Source organism: Mastigoproctus giganteus, chromosome 3, assembly GCF_048544385.1.
Source record: "Mastigoproctus giganteus isolate SK-2022 chromosome 3, ASM4854438v1, whole genome shotgun sequence".
In the NCBI taxonomy this organism is placed as follows: domain Eukaryota; kingdom Metazoa; phylum Arthropoda; class Arachnida; order Uropygi; family Thelyphonidae; genus Mastigoproctus; species Mastigoproctus giganteus.
The window spans coordinates 11,074,329-11,089,326 of NC_143577.1; the positions used below are offsets into that span (position 1 = coordinate 11,074,329).

General features: G+C 39.3%; 1 protein-coding gene across 1 annotated transcript in view; it reads right to left on the bottom strand.

Moving 5' to 3' along the window:
• Positions 1-514: 514 nt before the first annotated feature.
• Positions 515-14,998, bottom strand: part of hep (hemipterous) — a 117,775-nt gene continuing 103,291 nt past the window's right edge. The window contains exons 8-10 of the mRNA XM_090369911.1: positions 12,713-12,855; positions 10,944-10,989; positions 515-1,325 (exon numbers count right to left, since the gene is read on the bottom strand). Of these exons, the coding sequence (XP_090226037.1) occupies positions 1,203-1,325; positions 10,944-10,989; positions 12,713-12,855 (312 nt within the window). The 3' untranslated portion in view covers positions 515-1,202. The remainder of the gene's footprint in view (positions 1,326-10,943; positions 10,990-12,712; positions 12,856-14,998) is intronic.

Below are 14,998 nucleotides of genomic sequence, written 5' to 3' on the forward strand. Positions count from 1 at the left end.
CAAAACACATAAAAAAAAAAAAAAAAAAAACTGGAATCATTTAGTCATACTAAAAACAAAGCCCTTTCTATGAGATTAATTAAATGAAAGGGGACAAAAGACTCCAGAAATTACTACTCCATTATCCTAAAATTATCATCCCACATCTCCAAGTTTGCCTAGGGAAAACCAAAATAAGAACAAATGTGGGAGATAACAGGCAATTTTGATATTCATAAAAATCACAAAATATTGGATTTTATGGCAAAATTAACTGTTCATCAAGAACTATATAGCTTTGGTCAAGGCTACAAAAATGCCCTTTCCTGGACTAAGATTTAAACAATATAATCTGACTATAACCAATCACAAAATTTTAACAGTATAAAAATTGTGGCATAGTGAACATAAAACAATACAATGGCTAAGAAGAGTTAGCACCTTTGAGGATTGAATAACTGCTTTATTCTTTGCTATGACACATCTAAACTTAAAAAAAAAAAAGTTTTTACACAAATAAATTAAAATCCTTATTGCATAATGCTTATTATAATCCCTTCAAGACATACACACGAACGGAGAGTAATTAAAAGGTTAGACCTTTATAAATTATGTCAAATTCATTAGACAAACAGAAGAATTCAGTAAAAAGAAACACAAAAAGTACAAGTCCTTCATTTGGCGTCACTACATTAAGTCTAAAAATCAGTATCACTATTAACATACTCTGCCATAATAAACTGGGAACCAAGGTGGAAATGAAACTCATTACTTATATAAATCAATTTCATAATTAGTAACTTCTACACTTGAAAAAAGTTGACACACTTAGAATTCAAGTAACCAATCTGTACAGAGTTAAAAAAATTGTTTTTAAAATATCTGTATATGTACACACATGCATTCACAAAAAACTTTGATATATCATCAGGCATTGTCTACAAGCCTCCTTACCCATAATCATCCAGGACTAATTATATTAATAACTTGGCCTCTGCTACAAGTAAAATATAAAAACTGTTTCTCATACTATCTCTGGCAGAAATTTGGCAAAAGATAACCTGAGGTTAATTACAAACATACTAGAACCATAAACCTTGTGGCCTCTGCTGAATTACCATCACCTTGCTGAGAAGGCCAACTGAACAACTTTTGACAACAATTTAGTGGTTGGTGAATATAACAAGACAAGTCCCTGCTTTCGTTCAGAACCCTCTCAAGGCTCACTTGTTTCGTAACTGCCGACTAAATGTTCTGGGAAGAGGATCTGTTGTTGCCATCACTGAAGCAAACCAAGCTGCAACATCTACATTAGCAGTTTCATACCGCTTAATAAACTGGTGTTCCTGTGGAATAGAGAAACATCGATTAATACTTCTGATTGATCATTCTTTGTTTACTAATGTGTTCTATTTAGTATGTTTAATTCCACGTACATCATTATGTAATTAACAATTAGTTACTTTTTGTCTAATTTTTTAAATTACTATTTTGTCTATATTACAAAATCTGAATTTTTTTTTTTTTTTTAATGGAAGTAACCTACTGCCTTTATTTCAAGAGAAAGAATGAAAAATGGTTTACACATCATTGATTAAATAATAAAATCAAGATCAAAACTGAACCCAAGTTTTTGGTTCAGTTTTCATTACAAAGTCGGGGAACTATACAGAGTTGGGTTTGTGGGAACAGCTATTGTAATGTTTGTATTTAGGGCCTAATGCAAGATTTGCCTATGAGTTCGATGGAATGCCTGAGAATAGTCAGTGCTCTGAAGTATAGCTCTTCAGTTATGAATAGATGTTCATTGCCTAAGAACTATAAACATTTATTCAGTTATGAATGAATGTTCATAGTTCTTAGGTAATGGACAGGCATTTTGGTAATAAATCTTCTTCTATGGTCATCATTGACTAATGTTATTACTGGAGTTCCCCAGAGTTCAGTGTTGGACCCATTGTTATTTTCAAATTTGCATTTTCCGTTTTATTGGGCTTTTCTGTTAGCACAAGCTATTATAAACAGGTAGTAAACTCGATCTTATTGCATTTGTGATAATCCCAATAACTGGAATTCTGTGGGTTTTTACATTACAGTATTATGGTGAAATGAGTTTCCCTTCACTGAAATCTTCAATCACATAAAAAACAAATACATTTTCAGAATCTTCTGTTCATTCCTATTTACTTATTACAATGATGAAGGGAAAGGGACCAACAGAAAGTGCAAGTGGTGGCAGTGCTAGGAAACGAAACAAAATTGATTTAGAAAAGATGATTAATTAAGAAGTACGAAGCAGGAGAAAGTTTGTCATCTATTGCACGGAATTAGGTCTCGCTGCTTCAGCAGTGAATACTATTTTAAGGGACAGTGTGTGTATAAAATAACATGTTAAAGGATCAACACATTTAAGATCAATAGTGATCACAAAACAGCATTCAGGTGCTATATCGAAGATGGAAAAGCTATTAATAATATGGATGGAAAATCAGATTCAGAAGCAAGTGCCCCTGAGTCCAATGGCCATTCAAGCAAAAGCAAGAAGTATTTAAGAAAATATTAAGGATAAGTACAGCAAACCCCAAGCCAAGTTCATGGCAAGCAACAGGTGGTTTAATAGGTTCAAGCATCACGCTGGTTTTCAAAATATTAACATATACGGTGAAGTTGCCAGTGCAGATTCCGCAGCTGCAGAGAAATTTTGTGATGTGCTGGAAGAAAACCCCCTTCTAAATCTCCACAGGGCTAAACCTCTGCAGCTGCATGCTTATCAGTAGGCATTTTCATATTTTGCCTACCACTTTGCAATTTCAATCCTCTCCTTCATTGTAAGTACTTATCTCATAGTACTTATCCTATATTCAAATTATTCTGAAACAATAAAAAAATAAAAAATTACAAACCATTTTTCATATAACTTATACATATATTAGCAGTTATTCAAAGTAACTTTCTTACTTATGGACCACCCTGTATTTTGTTGTTTGTGCGACTTCCAAATTCTTAAGCACTGAACAGAAAATGGTCAAGTAACTCTGATTTAGTAAAAGGCTTGGAGTAAATAATATGAGTGGCCCTACTCTAACCAAGTTTTACTTCTAACTGTAAACTTTGGTTTTGCACAAAACAACAGGCAAGTCTTTACACCAATCAATTTTGTTTACATCATTTCTGTTTGATGCCTTTTTACTAAAGAAGAAAGTTAATTGTAACTTAACATGAATACTTGTATTATTAGTTTTAATATATTGTTATATCTGAATGGATTTTGCTGTTGCTTGGCTTATCAAAATAAATTTCTCTCATCAAAGAGTGAGTTACGCAAGACATGCCATTACATGTTTGTTGTTGTTATGGGAGTTTCTGGTACAAGGGCTACTTTGGCCTCATTGCGCCTATCAAAGTAATTGAAGCTACATGTGATAACTGATTTGGGAGCAGTTAGAATTGTTCATACATTTGAATTTGTTTCAGATACTTTCAGAGTTGAATCACCTGATTGTTAGAACGTCACAGTGATAGTAAACATCTTTATTTATTGCATATTGCATCCAACCACTATTAAGAATGAGGTATTGAAAAATTGCTGTCATCGGTTCTGGAAAACTAAATTACATGAATATTTCAGAATGGATGTGTAAAATGTCAATAACAGCATTGAGTATTAGTAGAATGTAAAGGGAATGTAACCTTTATAACCTTCAATACTTTGTCTTTTGGTTCTCTATACTCATAAAACATTAGTAAATAAATTGTATTTGTGTTAAAAAAAAAAAAACTGGAAAAATTTTTTCAGCTATAATGTGGGTATTAAAGTTGTCACCTGATACCACCATTATATTGAAGTTGCACTGTAATTAGATTCAGAAATCTGCAAAAAAAGATGCCAATGAAAACACTTAGTTGATAGAGTATAATGCTCACTAAGAACAATTTCCCCAGCCAATTTTTCACCAGAATGAACTGAAATGCCTATGCAGGGAAGTAATTACCCTACAGACATAACTTCCTCTGTGAGTTTGAATATCACCTTTACATTTCACTTGCTACAAAAAGTGCTTAGTAAAAATTAAGGTTTAAAAGATATATAAACTAATAAAGATAAAATAAACTCTGTCTGTAGGTCCCTCTTTTGCTGATCTCACCATGTGATTTGCCTGTCTTTGGGTCCAAAAAAAAAACCTTGCATGATTGAGATTGGCAAGAAAAGACTGATTATTTTGGCTACAGAGCTTGGCAACCAGGCATCTTAGAGGGAACCTGATTGAGGTTTATAAAGTCTGAGAGGGGCTAGTAAAATGAATAAAGGCAGAATTTTTACTGTTATAAAGAATTCCAGAACCAGAGGCTCAGAATTTACAGAGGGTGTTGACCCTCAACACCCTCTGTAAATTCGAATTACAGAGGGTGTTGAGCGTAAATTCGAATTACAGAGGGTGTTGAGAGTAAATTCGAATTACAGATGGTGTTGAGTGTCACAAGACCTGTTCAATTTAATTGGAACCCAATCTATCTGGTCTATTGGCACCATTATTCGACCCTTCTATAATAGAAGAACCAGTCACCTTCCCCAACCTCCACCTCTGCACCAAAACCAAGTCTGCAACATCACCACCCACAGCTGACAGGATTCATTCCCGGACAACTTCCAAAGATCTCAGCAGTCCTCCTTTCATACCACTACTCTGCCAAGCCCCACCCCGCCATGATAAGAGTATCCTGAGTCCTCTATGTGATGGTCCCCATAAAATGCCAGTCCATATTTCGTTAGGAAGTCATGCCGTTCGCTCGCGAACATGCCAACTCAGGTCACCTCCAATCAGGACGGAAGTTTGCCGAACACCTGTCATCAGGGTGTACTTCCAAAATATCAGGTCCATTAGGAACAAACTAGACACAGCAGAACAGATCTTCCTCTCCCAGGTCGCTGACGTGGTCTGCCTCGCAGAAACGTGGCTTCAACCCAATCAAGATACACTCTTCTGCTCAGCTATTGCTGGTTACCACATGCTGTCTGCCTCCAGGGAGCAATCTAGAGGCGGTGGAGTAGCCATACTGTACAACACCTCCCTATTCTCATATGAGAATTCGACCTCAACTACAACTCAAGCTTTCGAAGCGATTATAGTCTCGCTACGCTTCCACTCCAGCCACATTGATATCACATCTGTGTACATTCCCCCAGGGCCTACAATTGAAATTATTGAAGATCTAGGGAACTGGCTCTTAAACCATTTTCGTTCGTCTGCACAACGCCTTGTTTGTGGTGATTTTAACCTGGCTCAAAACCACCATCACCACTTTATCAGGCTCTGTGAGTTCTTCAAATCCATCAACATGACATGGGTCAATGAGAACCCCAACAGGGGATTGAACCTACTGGATCTCGCTTTTGCTTCAACACCACGCACAGCTGAGGATGATCCCATCGCATTCTTCTTGTCCAATCACCAGCCTATAGTTTTGACATGGTCATTGCAGGTGCCAAACTTCAACATCCCTGACAACAAAATAGTCAAATACGTTTCAGCACCTAAATACCTTAATCCTCAACCGTGTAGAAGCAGCATCCTGCATTCCTTGGGATGTCCTCATTGACTGCGACCTCAACCTCGCAGTAACACTCTTGTCTAACTGGATTAAATCCGTCACCGACTACGTTGCCACTAAACGAGTAACAGTAACTCCCCGTTCCAGATCGTGGTGGACTGCTGACTTCAACAACAGCTTCAAAATGAAACAAGTCCTACATAAGAAATGGAAGCTTATGAATGGCAGTCAAGACAGAATCGCCTTTTCCCATGCCAGGGCCCACTTTAATCGAAAGAAAGCTGCTGCAATCCAAGTAAACTTAATCGCACTCCGAGGAAAGGAAAGCCATTCTATGCTGCCCCAGCATTGGTCCTCAAGAATGGCTCAAATACATTGCCAGGTTTTCAAATACAACCACAGTCCCATCTACAGTTGTCCAGCCTGACTATGAAAACCCTTCAGATGTCCTAGGGACTATCCAGATCACGAAACAGGAGCTCATACGTGCCATCAATTCCCTTCCCACAACAGCCACTGTTGGGGAGGATAGAATTCCGCAATTTATGATCAAATGCTTGAGCACATTCATCATAGACCCACTTCTCTCGATCTACAACAGATGCCTCGCTGAGCATTATTTACCACCCCAATGGAATAAGTACAGAGTGTACCCCATCCCTAAAAACCAATTTGCCACAAACGTCAGCCAGTTCCCCATATCAGTTGCCTCTTGTCTGTTAAAAACTCTTGAAAAGGCTTTGCTCCCCACAATTACTCAACAAATCCTCCAGACGAAACCACCTGAAATCCACTATGCCATTGCAGGAAAATCATCAATCACAAACTTGGCAGCCACCACAGAACGCATCCTCTCAGCATTCGAACAAAGAGCTGAGCTAGCGACCACATATCTCAACATGAGCACAGCCTTTGATGCCATGTTGATCCCGGCCTTGCTCCTCCTACTTAAGGAGAAATTTCACATTCGAGGTGATATGCTGTGCTTTTTGGAATCTCTTCTCTGTCACAGAATACTTATTCTCCATCGGCAACAACACATGCTATCCTGCGACATTACTGCTGGAGTACCGCAGGGGGTGTCCTATCTGGTGTCCTGTTCACAGCTATCATCGTGCCCATTATTGCCTCAATGAATGGTCTCCTATGCTATGCCGATGACCTCAAACTGCTGACTCAAATTAACCCTGGCGACAACTCCGTTCAGCTCAGCAACAGGATCAATTCCCAACTTAAGGATTTGAATTGTACCTGGCAAACTTCAATCTAAAAATCAACCCACTGAAGTCTGCTCAGGTTATATTCTCCCTTAAATCCCTGCCGACAGTACTCAACATTTCGCTCGCAGGGGTACAAATACCAAACGTACCCTTGCACACAGACCTTGGCGTTGTTTGACTAAAAGATGTCTTTTGTCAACCAGATCGACAAAATCAGTACCAAATTTTCTCGTCTACGGTGGATATCAAAGTAGCAGCTGCTACACATCCGACATCCTGTCACTGTTAAAAGGTTCATCACCCCCACTGTCTACCCCTCCATTCTCTATGGTGCAGAAATATGGGCCTCTGCTGCACATATAAACCTCAAGTGGGTGTACACCGCTGAATACTGGTTACTGAAATGGGCCAATAACAAGCTTCGGCTACCTCCTGCTACCACAACCACCATGATGGCACAAGCACTCGACATCCCTAGGATGAAGTTCCTGATTGTGGAAAAGAGGCTGGTCTTCACAGCCAAACTCATCACAGGCCAGATATCATCTCCAAATATTTGGAACGCTTGCTCTTGGAGGATTCCACAACCAAGCCTAAGGGTGGTACCAGCACTCGTGGCTCACCACAACAGGCTTGTACTCACTGAGAGATTTCTTCCCAAGCAGATGCTCGCTGCCCTCAACCGTGTGGACACCGACATAGACAGCATAATAAGTAACAAGAAGGACAGACACAACTTTATCAAAGCCCTTGAACCCTGATATATTGCCAAGTTGTATTTATTTCTGTATTTGTGTCTAGCTCTGTGTTTTTATGCTGTATTTGTAGGCTTTTGTATTTGTACGCCGTACTTATCTTTTCCCTAACTGCTATATGTGAACCCCTGGCGCTCACCGCCGTGATGGGATATTGTGCTGTAACTCTACTTCACAATAAAGATTTATTATAAGGAAAAGCAGTGAATTCAAGCTCCAAGAAATATAAGTTTTTTGAAAACTTTTGTTGTCATTTTATTTATTTGTCATATTATATTGTCCTTTATAGTCCTAGTTATTTACGCTCATTATTTTTATTTTTAATTTAGATAGATATTTTGTAGGTTACTACTTAATATACGTAAAACTGTTGTTTCGTTCGAATCTTGCCGCCATTGCTATAACAATATAGAGTGAGTGGTAGGAGTTCAAATTTTTTAAATGTGGTAAATAGTTAGCTCTAAGGTAAAACTAGATAGCGTAATACTAGCACTGTACTAGGAATCTGTTAGCTTAGTATAGTACTGTCAATTAATCAATTAAATTTATAAATCTTATTAATTTTTATTGGTAATTAAATTGTATTTAAATGGAAATCAAAGCAATGTGCACAAAGTAGCAGGAGTACTATGGCTCAGGGGAGAACTGAATGAGGAGATTTTCCAATGCAATCAAAGTCTAAAAAAAAAATGTGCAAAATGTGAAATGTTTGCAGACTTTCTGGAACACAATTCTTTTCAGCCGAACGAATTGTGTTCCAGAGTAGATATCATCTTTTAAGGGAACAAAGGGTGATATTGTACGCGTTGGCACTAATGACATTAAGAGTAGGGGATCTACAGATTTACTTAACAAGTACAGGCCAATGTTGAAAAAAATCGTGAGTTAGGATTAAATTTGAAAGTGTCTGCAATTCTGCCCAGTCACAATAGGAGGGAGTACTTAATGAGGGCCTTGTCAATCAATTCGGCCCTGGAGAGATTATGCAAGGGGTAAAATATTTCTCAGCGTGGTCTGTGCTTGTTAAGGAACTGCTAGCTAGGGGAGGATTCAGAGACTAAAAGATTAACAGTAAGCACAGGCAGAGATGAAAATGATTCTTGCACTGCTATCAGAATAAGCAGCGACCTGGAGGGTGGGGTGCTGGGGATTTCAGGAACTGGTGAGAGTCATCACGGAACAAATAAATACATGGGCTGTGTTAGGGTAACTAAGAGTAAGAACAGGTGCAGGTACAGGGTGTCTCAAAAATATTGGTACAAACGTTTAGGAGAGGTAGGTAACATCTAAAGGAATGTGAATTGCATAGGAACCCATAACTGGAAACATCATCGTAAGTCAGTAGATAGCGCTGTTCATCAGTTCGCGAGAGGAAAAATTTCTGGTTTACTCATTCGAGCAGTAGTCGCCGCACGAAGAGCATGCATCGATATACGAACTGTGAGCTGGCAGACATGCACCTAGTGTATGGACTAGCAGAGGGCAATGGACGAGCCACTCAACAAATTTATGAGAACGCTTCCCAGACAGACATGTACCGGACCACCATTTGTTTGCACGTGTGCATCAAAATTTGTGTGATTATGGGCCATTTAGAGGTAACAGGAGTAGTGCAGGCAGACCACGTTCGACGCGAACTCCCACCATGGAACAAAGTGTGTCAAATGCCGTCCAGAATAATCCTACTACCAGCACACATGCCGTTGCCTCTGCCTTGAGAGTGTCTCATTGCAGTATACAGCGTGTCTGGCACGACGATTCCTTACACCCCTTTCATTCCCAAAGGGTTCACTGTGCAAAAGCCAAAGCACGTGTGGCTTTTGCGCAGTGGTTTCTCCAATAAAGTGTTCAAGACTTGAATTTTCCAGCCTATGTTTTGTTCACGGATGAGGTTTATTTCGCTCGGGAAAACTTATTCAATCAGCACAATGCTCATGTGCGGGCTCACGACAACCCACATGGTGTGCACCCCCATGCGGCACAACATCGCTTCGCAATAAATGTGTGAGCAGGTATGGCGGTGACTGCTTAGTCGGCCCATACCTGTTACCATGCCGCACGAACTCCGCTAAATATCGGATCTTTCTTGAACAAGTTTTACCAGGGTTACTTCACGATGTTCCAGCAAATGTGAGACGCAACATTTTTTTCAACATGAGGGGGCGCCTGCCCATTATGGAAGGTGCGTTCATGACCATTTGAACAGACGTTTTGGGTGTCAATGGATTGGCCATGGTGGACCCGTTGCCTAGCCCCCAACGCTCACCTGATTTCTTTCTGAGGGGGCCCTCAAATCTATCGTGTATGAATCGCCCGTGGAGACGGAAATGGATCTCGTGGCGAGACTCGTCTGCACTGCTGCTACTGTTAAAGAAACTCCAGGTGTGTTCGACTGTGTCCACCAATCCATGCTGCGTCGGTGTCACGCATGCATCGCGTCTCATGGTGGAACCTTCGAGCATCTGTTGTAACATCATGAAAAGCATCCATCTCATACTCCATTGTTAATATTATGTCAAATAATAAATGTTTGCCACTAATTACTGTCTTGTGTCATTTCTGCTTCTTGTGCCTCTGCTACTACTTTCCCGTGACGTTTCCGGTTATGGGTTCCTATGCGATTCACATTCCTTTAGATGTTACCCACCTCCCCTAAACGTTTGTACCAATATTTTAGAGACACCCTGTATATTTGAATGTACACCAACGAGTACAATAAATAAATTTGATGAATTTGAAGTGCTGGTCAGGACATCAAAGGCAGATACTGTTGGGATATCAGAGATGTGATGTCACTACTACTACAGGGGAAGAGGCTTAGAATGGATTATAGGGAGTTTTCTTTTAGCCAGTTGTTGATTACTGGAACAGGTTGTCTCAGCAGGAAGTTGAGGCTGACAGTTTTAAGAAATTCAAGGGGAAACTGGATTCTTATCCACAGGAGGAAAAGGAAACTGCATAATTTGTGTTTTCTTATCTATTTTTTTTTTTTTTTTTTTTGGCTGGTATAGCAAAAGTCTGTGGCTTCCTCGCACTACATGGCCAATATTAAAGTACTCATTTATAAAACTACATTAATGAAGGATGCTTATAAAGAAATATGAAACCATGAAGAAAATAAATTAGGATAAAAGAGAATTCCAAAAAAATGGGCATACTGTTCCAAATTAAACAAAAACAAAAAAAAAATTTGTGCACATTTTCTTTCATCCAACTTATGCTTTTTCACCATTTCACATCTCTATATTCTTCCTCTTTACATTGTTACATATGTAAATTACAGAAACATTAAAAAGGAGAGATTTCATAATTTTATACTTATTTATTAAAATGATTTGACATCAATATGATTATATATGATACTAATATTCAATTTCATACTGATCGATATTCCTAATGTAAAGTAATATTAATAATACATAGTAAAAAAAATGCTTACCAAAAGCTTCTTATATTTTGGCCTTTTTCTATAGTCTTTTGTTAGGCTACATATATAAAATAAAAATTTGTTTTATAAATAACTACAGCAACATTAAAATAAAAATATGGTCTGAAAGAATAATAGTTACACAATAATGTAAAGATGACTATATACATAAAAAAAAAATAAAAAGCACAGGCACAAGTGACCCATAAACAAAGAAAGTTTGAGAACCATTGATAAAACTTTCATATAATATAGTCTTGATTGTACATTAACTTGGTTAAGTGAGGTGACCAGCTGGAGAATCACCAATAAAAATTTGCTTCATCACACTTCCAGCTTTTGACAAGCTATGGTAGGCATGAGGCATGCAGAAGAGAAATATCTGAATTATTTTAATACCAAATCACTCAGCAAATATCAATAGAGAAATCAGCTCACTCATGGATCTCCAGTGAAACATAAATTCATAGCTACAGTGAATATGTAAATGTGAAACGTCCCATCTTTAAAAAATTTAAGGCTAAGTCAAATTTAATGGAGATTACACACTGAGTGATCACTGAATTATGACCACCTACCTAATACTTCACAGATCCTCCTTTAGCCCTCAGTACAGCAGCTATCTGACTTGGAATTGATTCAACAAGATGTCGGAAGCATTCGTTGGCCGACATCTTGATTCAACAAGATGTCGGCCAACCAAGCTGCGTGTAATGCGGTCAGCAATGCAGGTATGGAGGTGACTGGTGTATCCAGATGCCTGATATGCTTTTCCATAGTGTCCCACAAGTGCTCTATGGAATTGATATAGGCGGAGTTCAGAGGCCAATCGATATGCTGGAAGTCAGAATTGTGTTCCTCAAACCATTCCTGCACAACAAGTGCTGGATAGCTCCGTGCATTGCCATCTTGGAAGACACCATGGCCATTTGGAAAAAAGTGTAACAGACGGGTGTACACAGTCAGCCAGCAGTTGACGATAGCGGAGACCACTGATGCGTTGTTCCACATGCACCAGGGGTCCAAGTTCCAGCCAGTGAAACATGCCCTACACCATACAACTGCCTCCACTGGCCTGCACTTTTGATACCATGCAGGATTCCATACACGACCATCCATGGTGTGGAGTAAATAACGTGACTCATCCAACCAGCACACCTTCTTCTAGTCTTCTAATGTCCAACTTGCATGCTCTTTACACCAGGAGAGTCTTTTACGCCGATGAACCTTGGTTAGGAGAGGATGCCATAGGGGTCATCTGCTAGTACAGCCCATACGAGCGAGTGTGCGACGCATGGTCATACCAGATATTGTTCTGGTTTGGCCCACATTGTATTGGGTAGTCAACTCTTCAACGGTGCTGCGACTGTTCGCCTGTACGAGTTGTCGGACCTGGTGCTCACCTCTAACATCAACCTTTCGCTGACCTTTGCCATCGGGTCGTTGTTTGACCATTCTGACACCAGTCCTGGTACACTTTAACTACGGTGGCTCTCGAACACCCCACCAGTACAGCCGTTTGGGAAATCGAGGCACCAGCTTGTCAAGCATCCACAATCTCTCCTTTATCAAAGTCTCACAAATCCTTCCTTTTAACCATTACGCTCGGAATTTTACTATCTACTGAACCACTGACACCATATCTATGCTACGTTGGTTGACTAACTCGGCACTCTCGTACCTCAGGTGGTCAACGGGTGGCATTCAGTTTTCATAGGGGTGGTCATAATTCAGTGATCACTTAGTGTATAATGATAATGGAAGCTATATACTAAACTTACCAATCTTTAACAAAACTACAAAAATCTAGTGAAAATCCTCTGTCAGGAGGCAACTGTGGAGGATCTTCTTGTAACACTTTACTAAGCACTTCAAAATCAGTTTTGCAGTCTTGATAAGGAAACACACCTGTTGCCAATTCAACCTGAAATGCAAAGTAATGTTTTATTACTACACAAAACTGTGTGTACAAAAGGCAGAAAAAGAAAATCACAGATTACTCATTTAATAGGTATATAATTATACCTAATTATATGCTTAAGAATATCAGTGTTAATATCTACAAGTGTTAGTATCTACAAGAATATCAGTGTTAGTATCTACAAGAAGTTGCCTGTATGTACTAAGCACAAGCTATAAACACAAGCAGTCAAAAAAACAAAAAAAAAAAACAATATACTACAACAAACCTGAACATAATCACTATAAAAATTGACTTTCTCCCATTGGTGAGGCAAACGATCATTTAGAGCACTCTGTACTTTTTGAAGAATATATTCTATATAATTTGAAGAACATATCGTGAGATCAAATACTCCCACATGGTAAAATGAATCTGGCAATATGTAATTAACTTCAGAGTTTACTGTCGTTACTGCTATTGGGTGACATCTGTCATTGTAAGGACCTCACGAGTAGTTCTTATTTTGTTGAATGAGAAATAATTAGCAGTGCTCAAGCAACAATGTTAATGGTGTCTCCCAACTCCAGATCAACGGCAATTATTGAATATCCCAATGTCACTGGGGTAATGTACTGTCCTGAAGGTGCAGACATCACTTCCAACAGTTTTGGTTCCTTTCAATATAATGTAGGTCATAGCTTATCACAACACCATGCATAAAATGCACCATTAATGGCAGCACAGGACAATCAAGTCCAAGCATCTGATGGATGAAGAACATGATGGATTAATTTCATAAAGCTTTTTGTGCATTCTGTTGTGGTGAGGTGGAAGAGTATCACTTAGCACTCCACTGCCTTCAAAAATGCTTTCTCCCACCTCAACAGTGTTTGTGTGTAGGCTGCTGTTTGGTAAAAAAAAAAAAAAAAGGTAAACTGCAGCCATTATCAACCCAATGCAGGATGGAAGCCTCCTCAACAATTCACGTTGAGGGAAATGGACCGTAATCTGCCACGCTGGTCCAGTGCGGGTTGGCAGATCGGCCGTATTTAGCAGTTAGGGGCTTGAACCCCAGTCTACTCAAGGAGCATGTGTTACTGCACTCCTGCTCCTGACCACTGGGCTACGGAAACCCTGCTGTTTGGTACCCACTGTTAAGTCCTCCCACCTTAACACTGGATACCAAATAGCGACACGCACACCCACCCACCTGGCCTAATTACATTTCTGAAGAATGTAGTAGTAGTAGTGACATGTGATGCAAGAAAGCAAGTGTATGAGCTCATGCAGCATCAGCCAAAAAAAAAAAAAAAAAAAAACACACCATTCCCTCTAAATATTTGTCCAGTTCCTCCTTAAATTTATTTAACCTATCAACTTCCACGACAGATGGAAATTTGTTCCAGCAATTAACCACCCGCTGGCTAAAGGCAAATTTACGCACATCTGTCTTTTCTTAATTTCAATTTATGCCCCCTTAGGTTCGTAATCTAAACAAGTGGAAGGATCCCATCAGAATTCAGTGTGCTCAACCCATTCAAGGCCTTATACACCTCAACCAGATCACCGCGCAGGTGCCTAGTCTCCAGCCACTGCAATTTACAGAACTTAAGCCTCTCTTGGTAAGAGGATCCCTTCATATCCCTCACCAATCTTGTTGCCCTTCTCTGTACACACTCAAGCAAATCTACATACTTCCTAAAACGAGGCCTCCAGACCTGTACGCAGTACTCAAGGCATGGCCTGACCATTGCCTTATACAGAGGGACAATCACCTCCTTTTCCCTGCTAGCAAAATTCCTATATATCATTGACAAAACCCCATGAACTGCCCTAGCAGCCTGCCTGCATTGCTCAGAAAACTTCATATCTGACTGCACAATTACTCCCAGGTCTTTTTCATTTTTTACCACCTTAAGTGTAGTACCACATAGTTGGTACATTTCTCTGGGGTTACTTCTACCCATATGCAGTACGTTGCATTTGTCAAGATTAAACTTCAGTTGCCACTTCTTAGCCCATCTGCCCAAATTTTCTAGATCCTGTTGCAGTAGCACACTGCCATTACTGTCATTAACAACCCTGCCAACCTTTGTATAATCTGCAAACTTTGACACTAAGCCTGATATACCTTCATCAATATCACTAATAAATATACAAAACA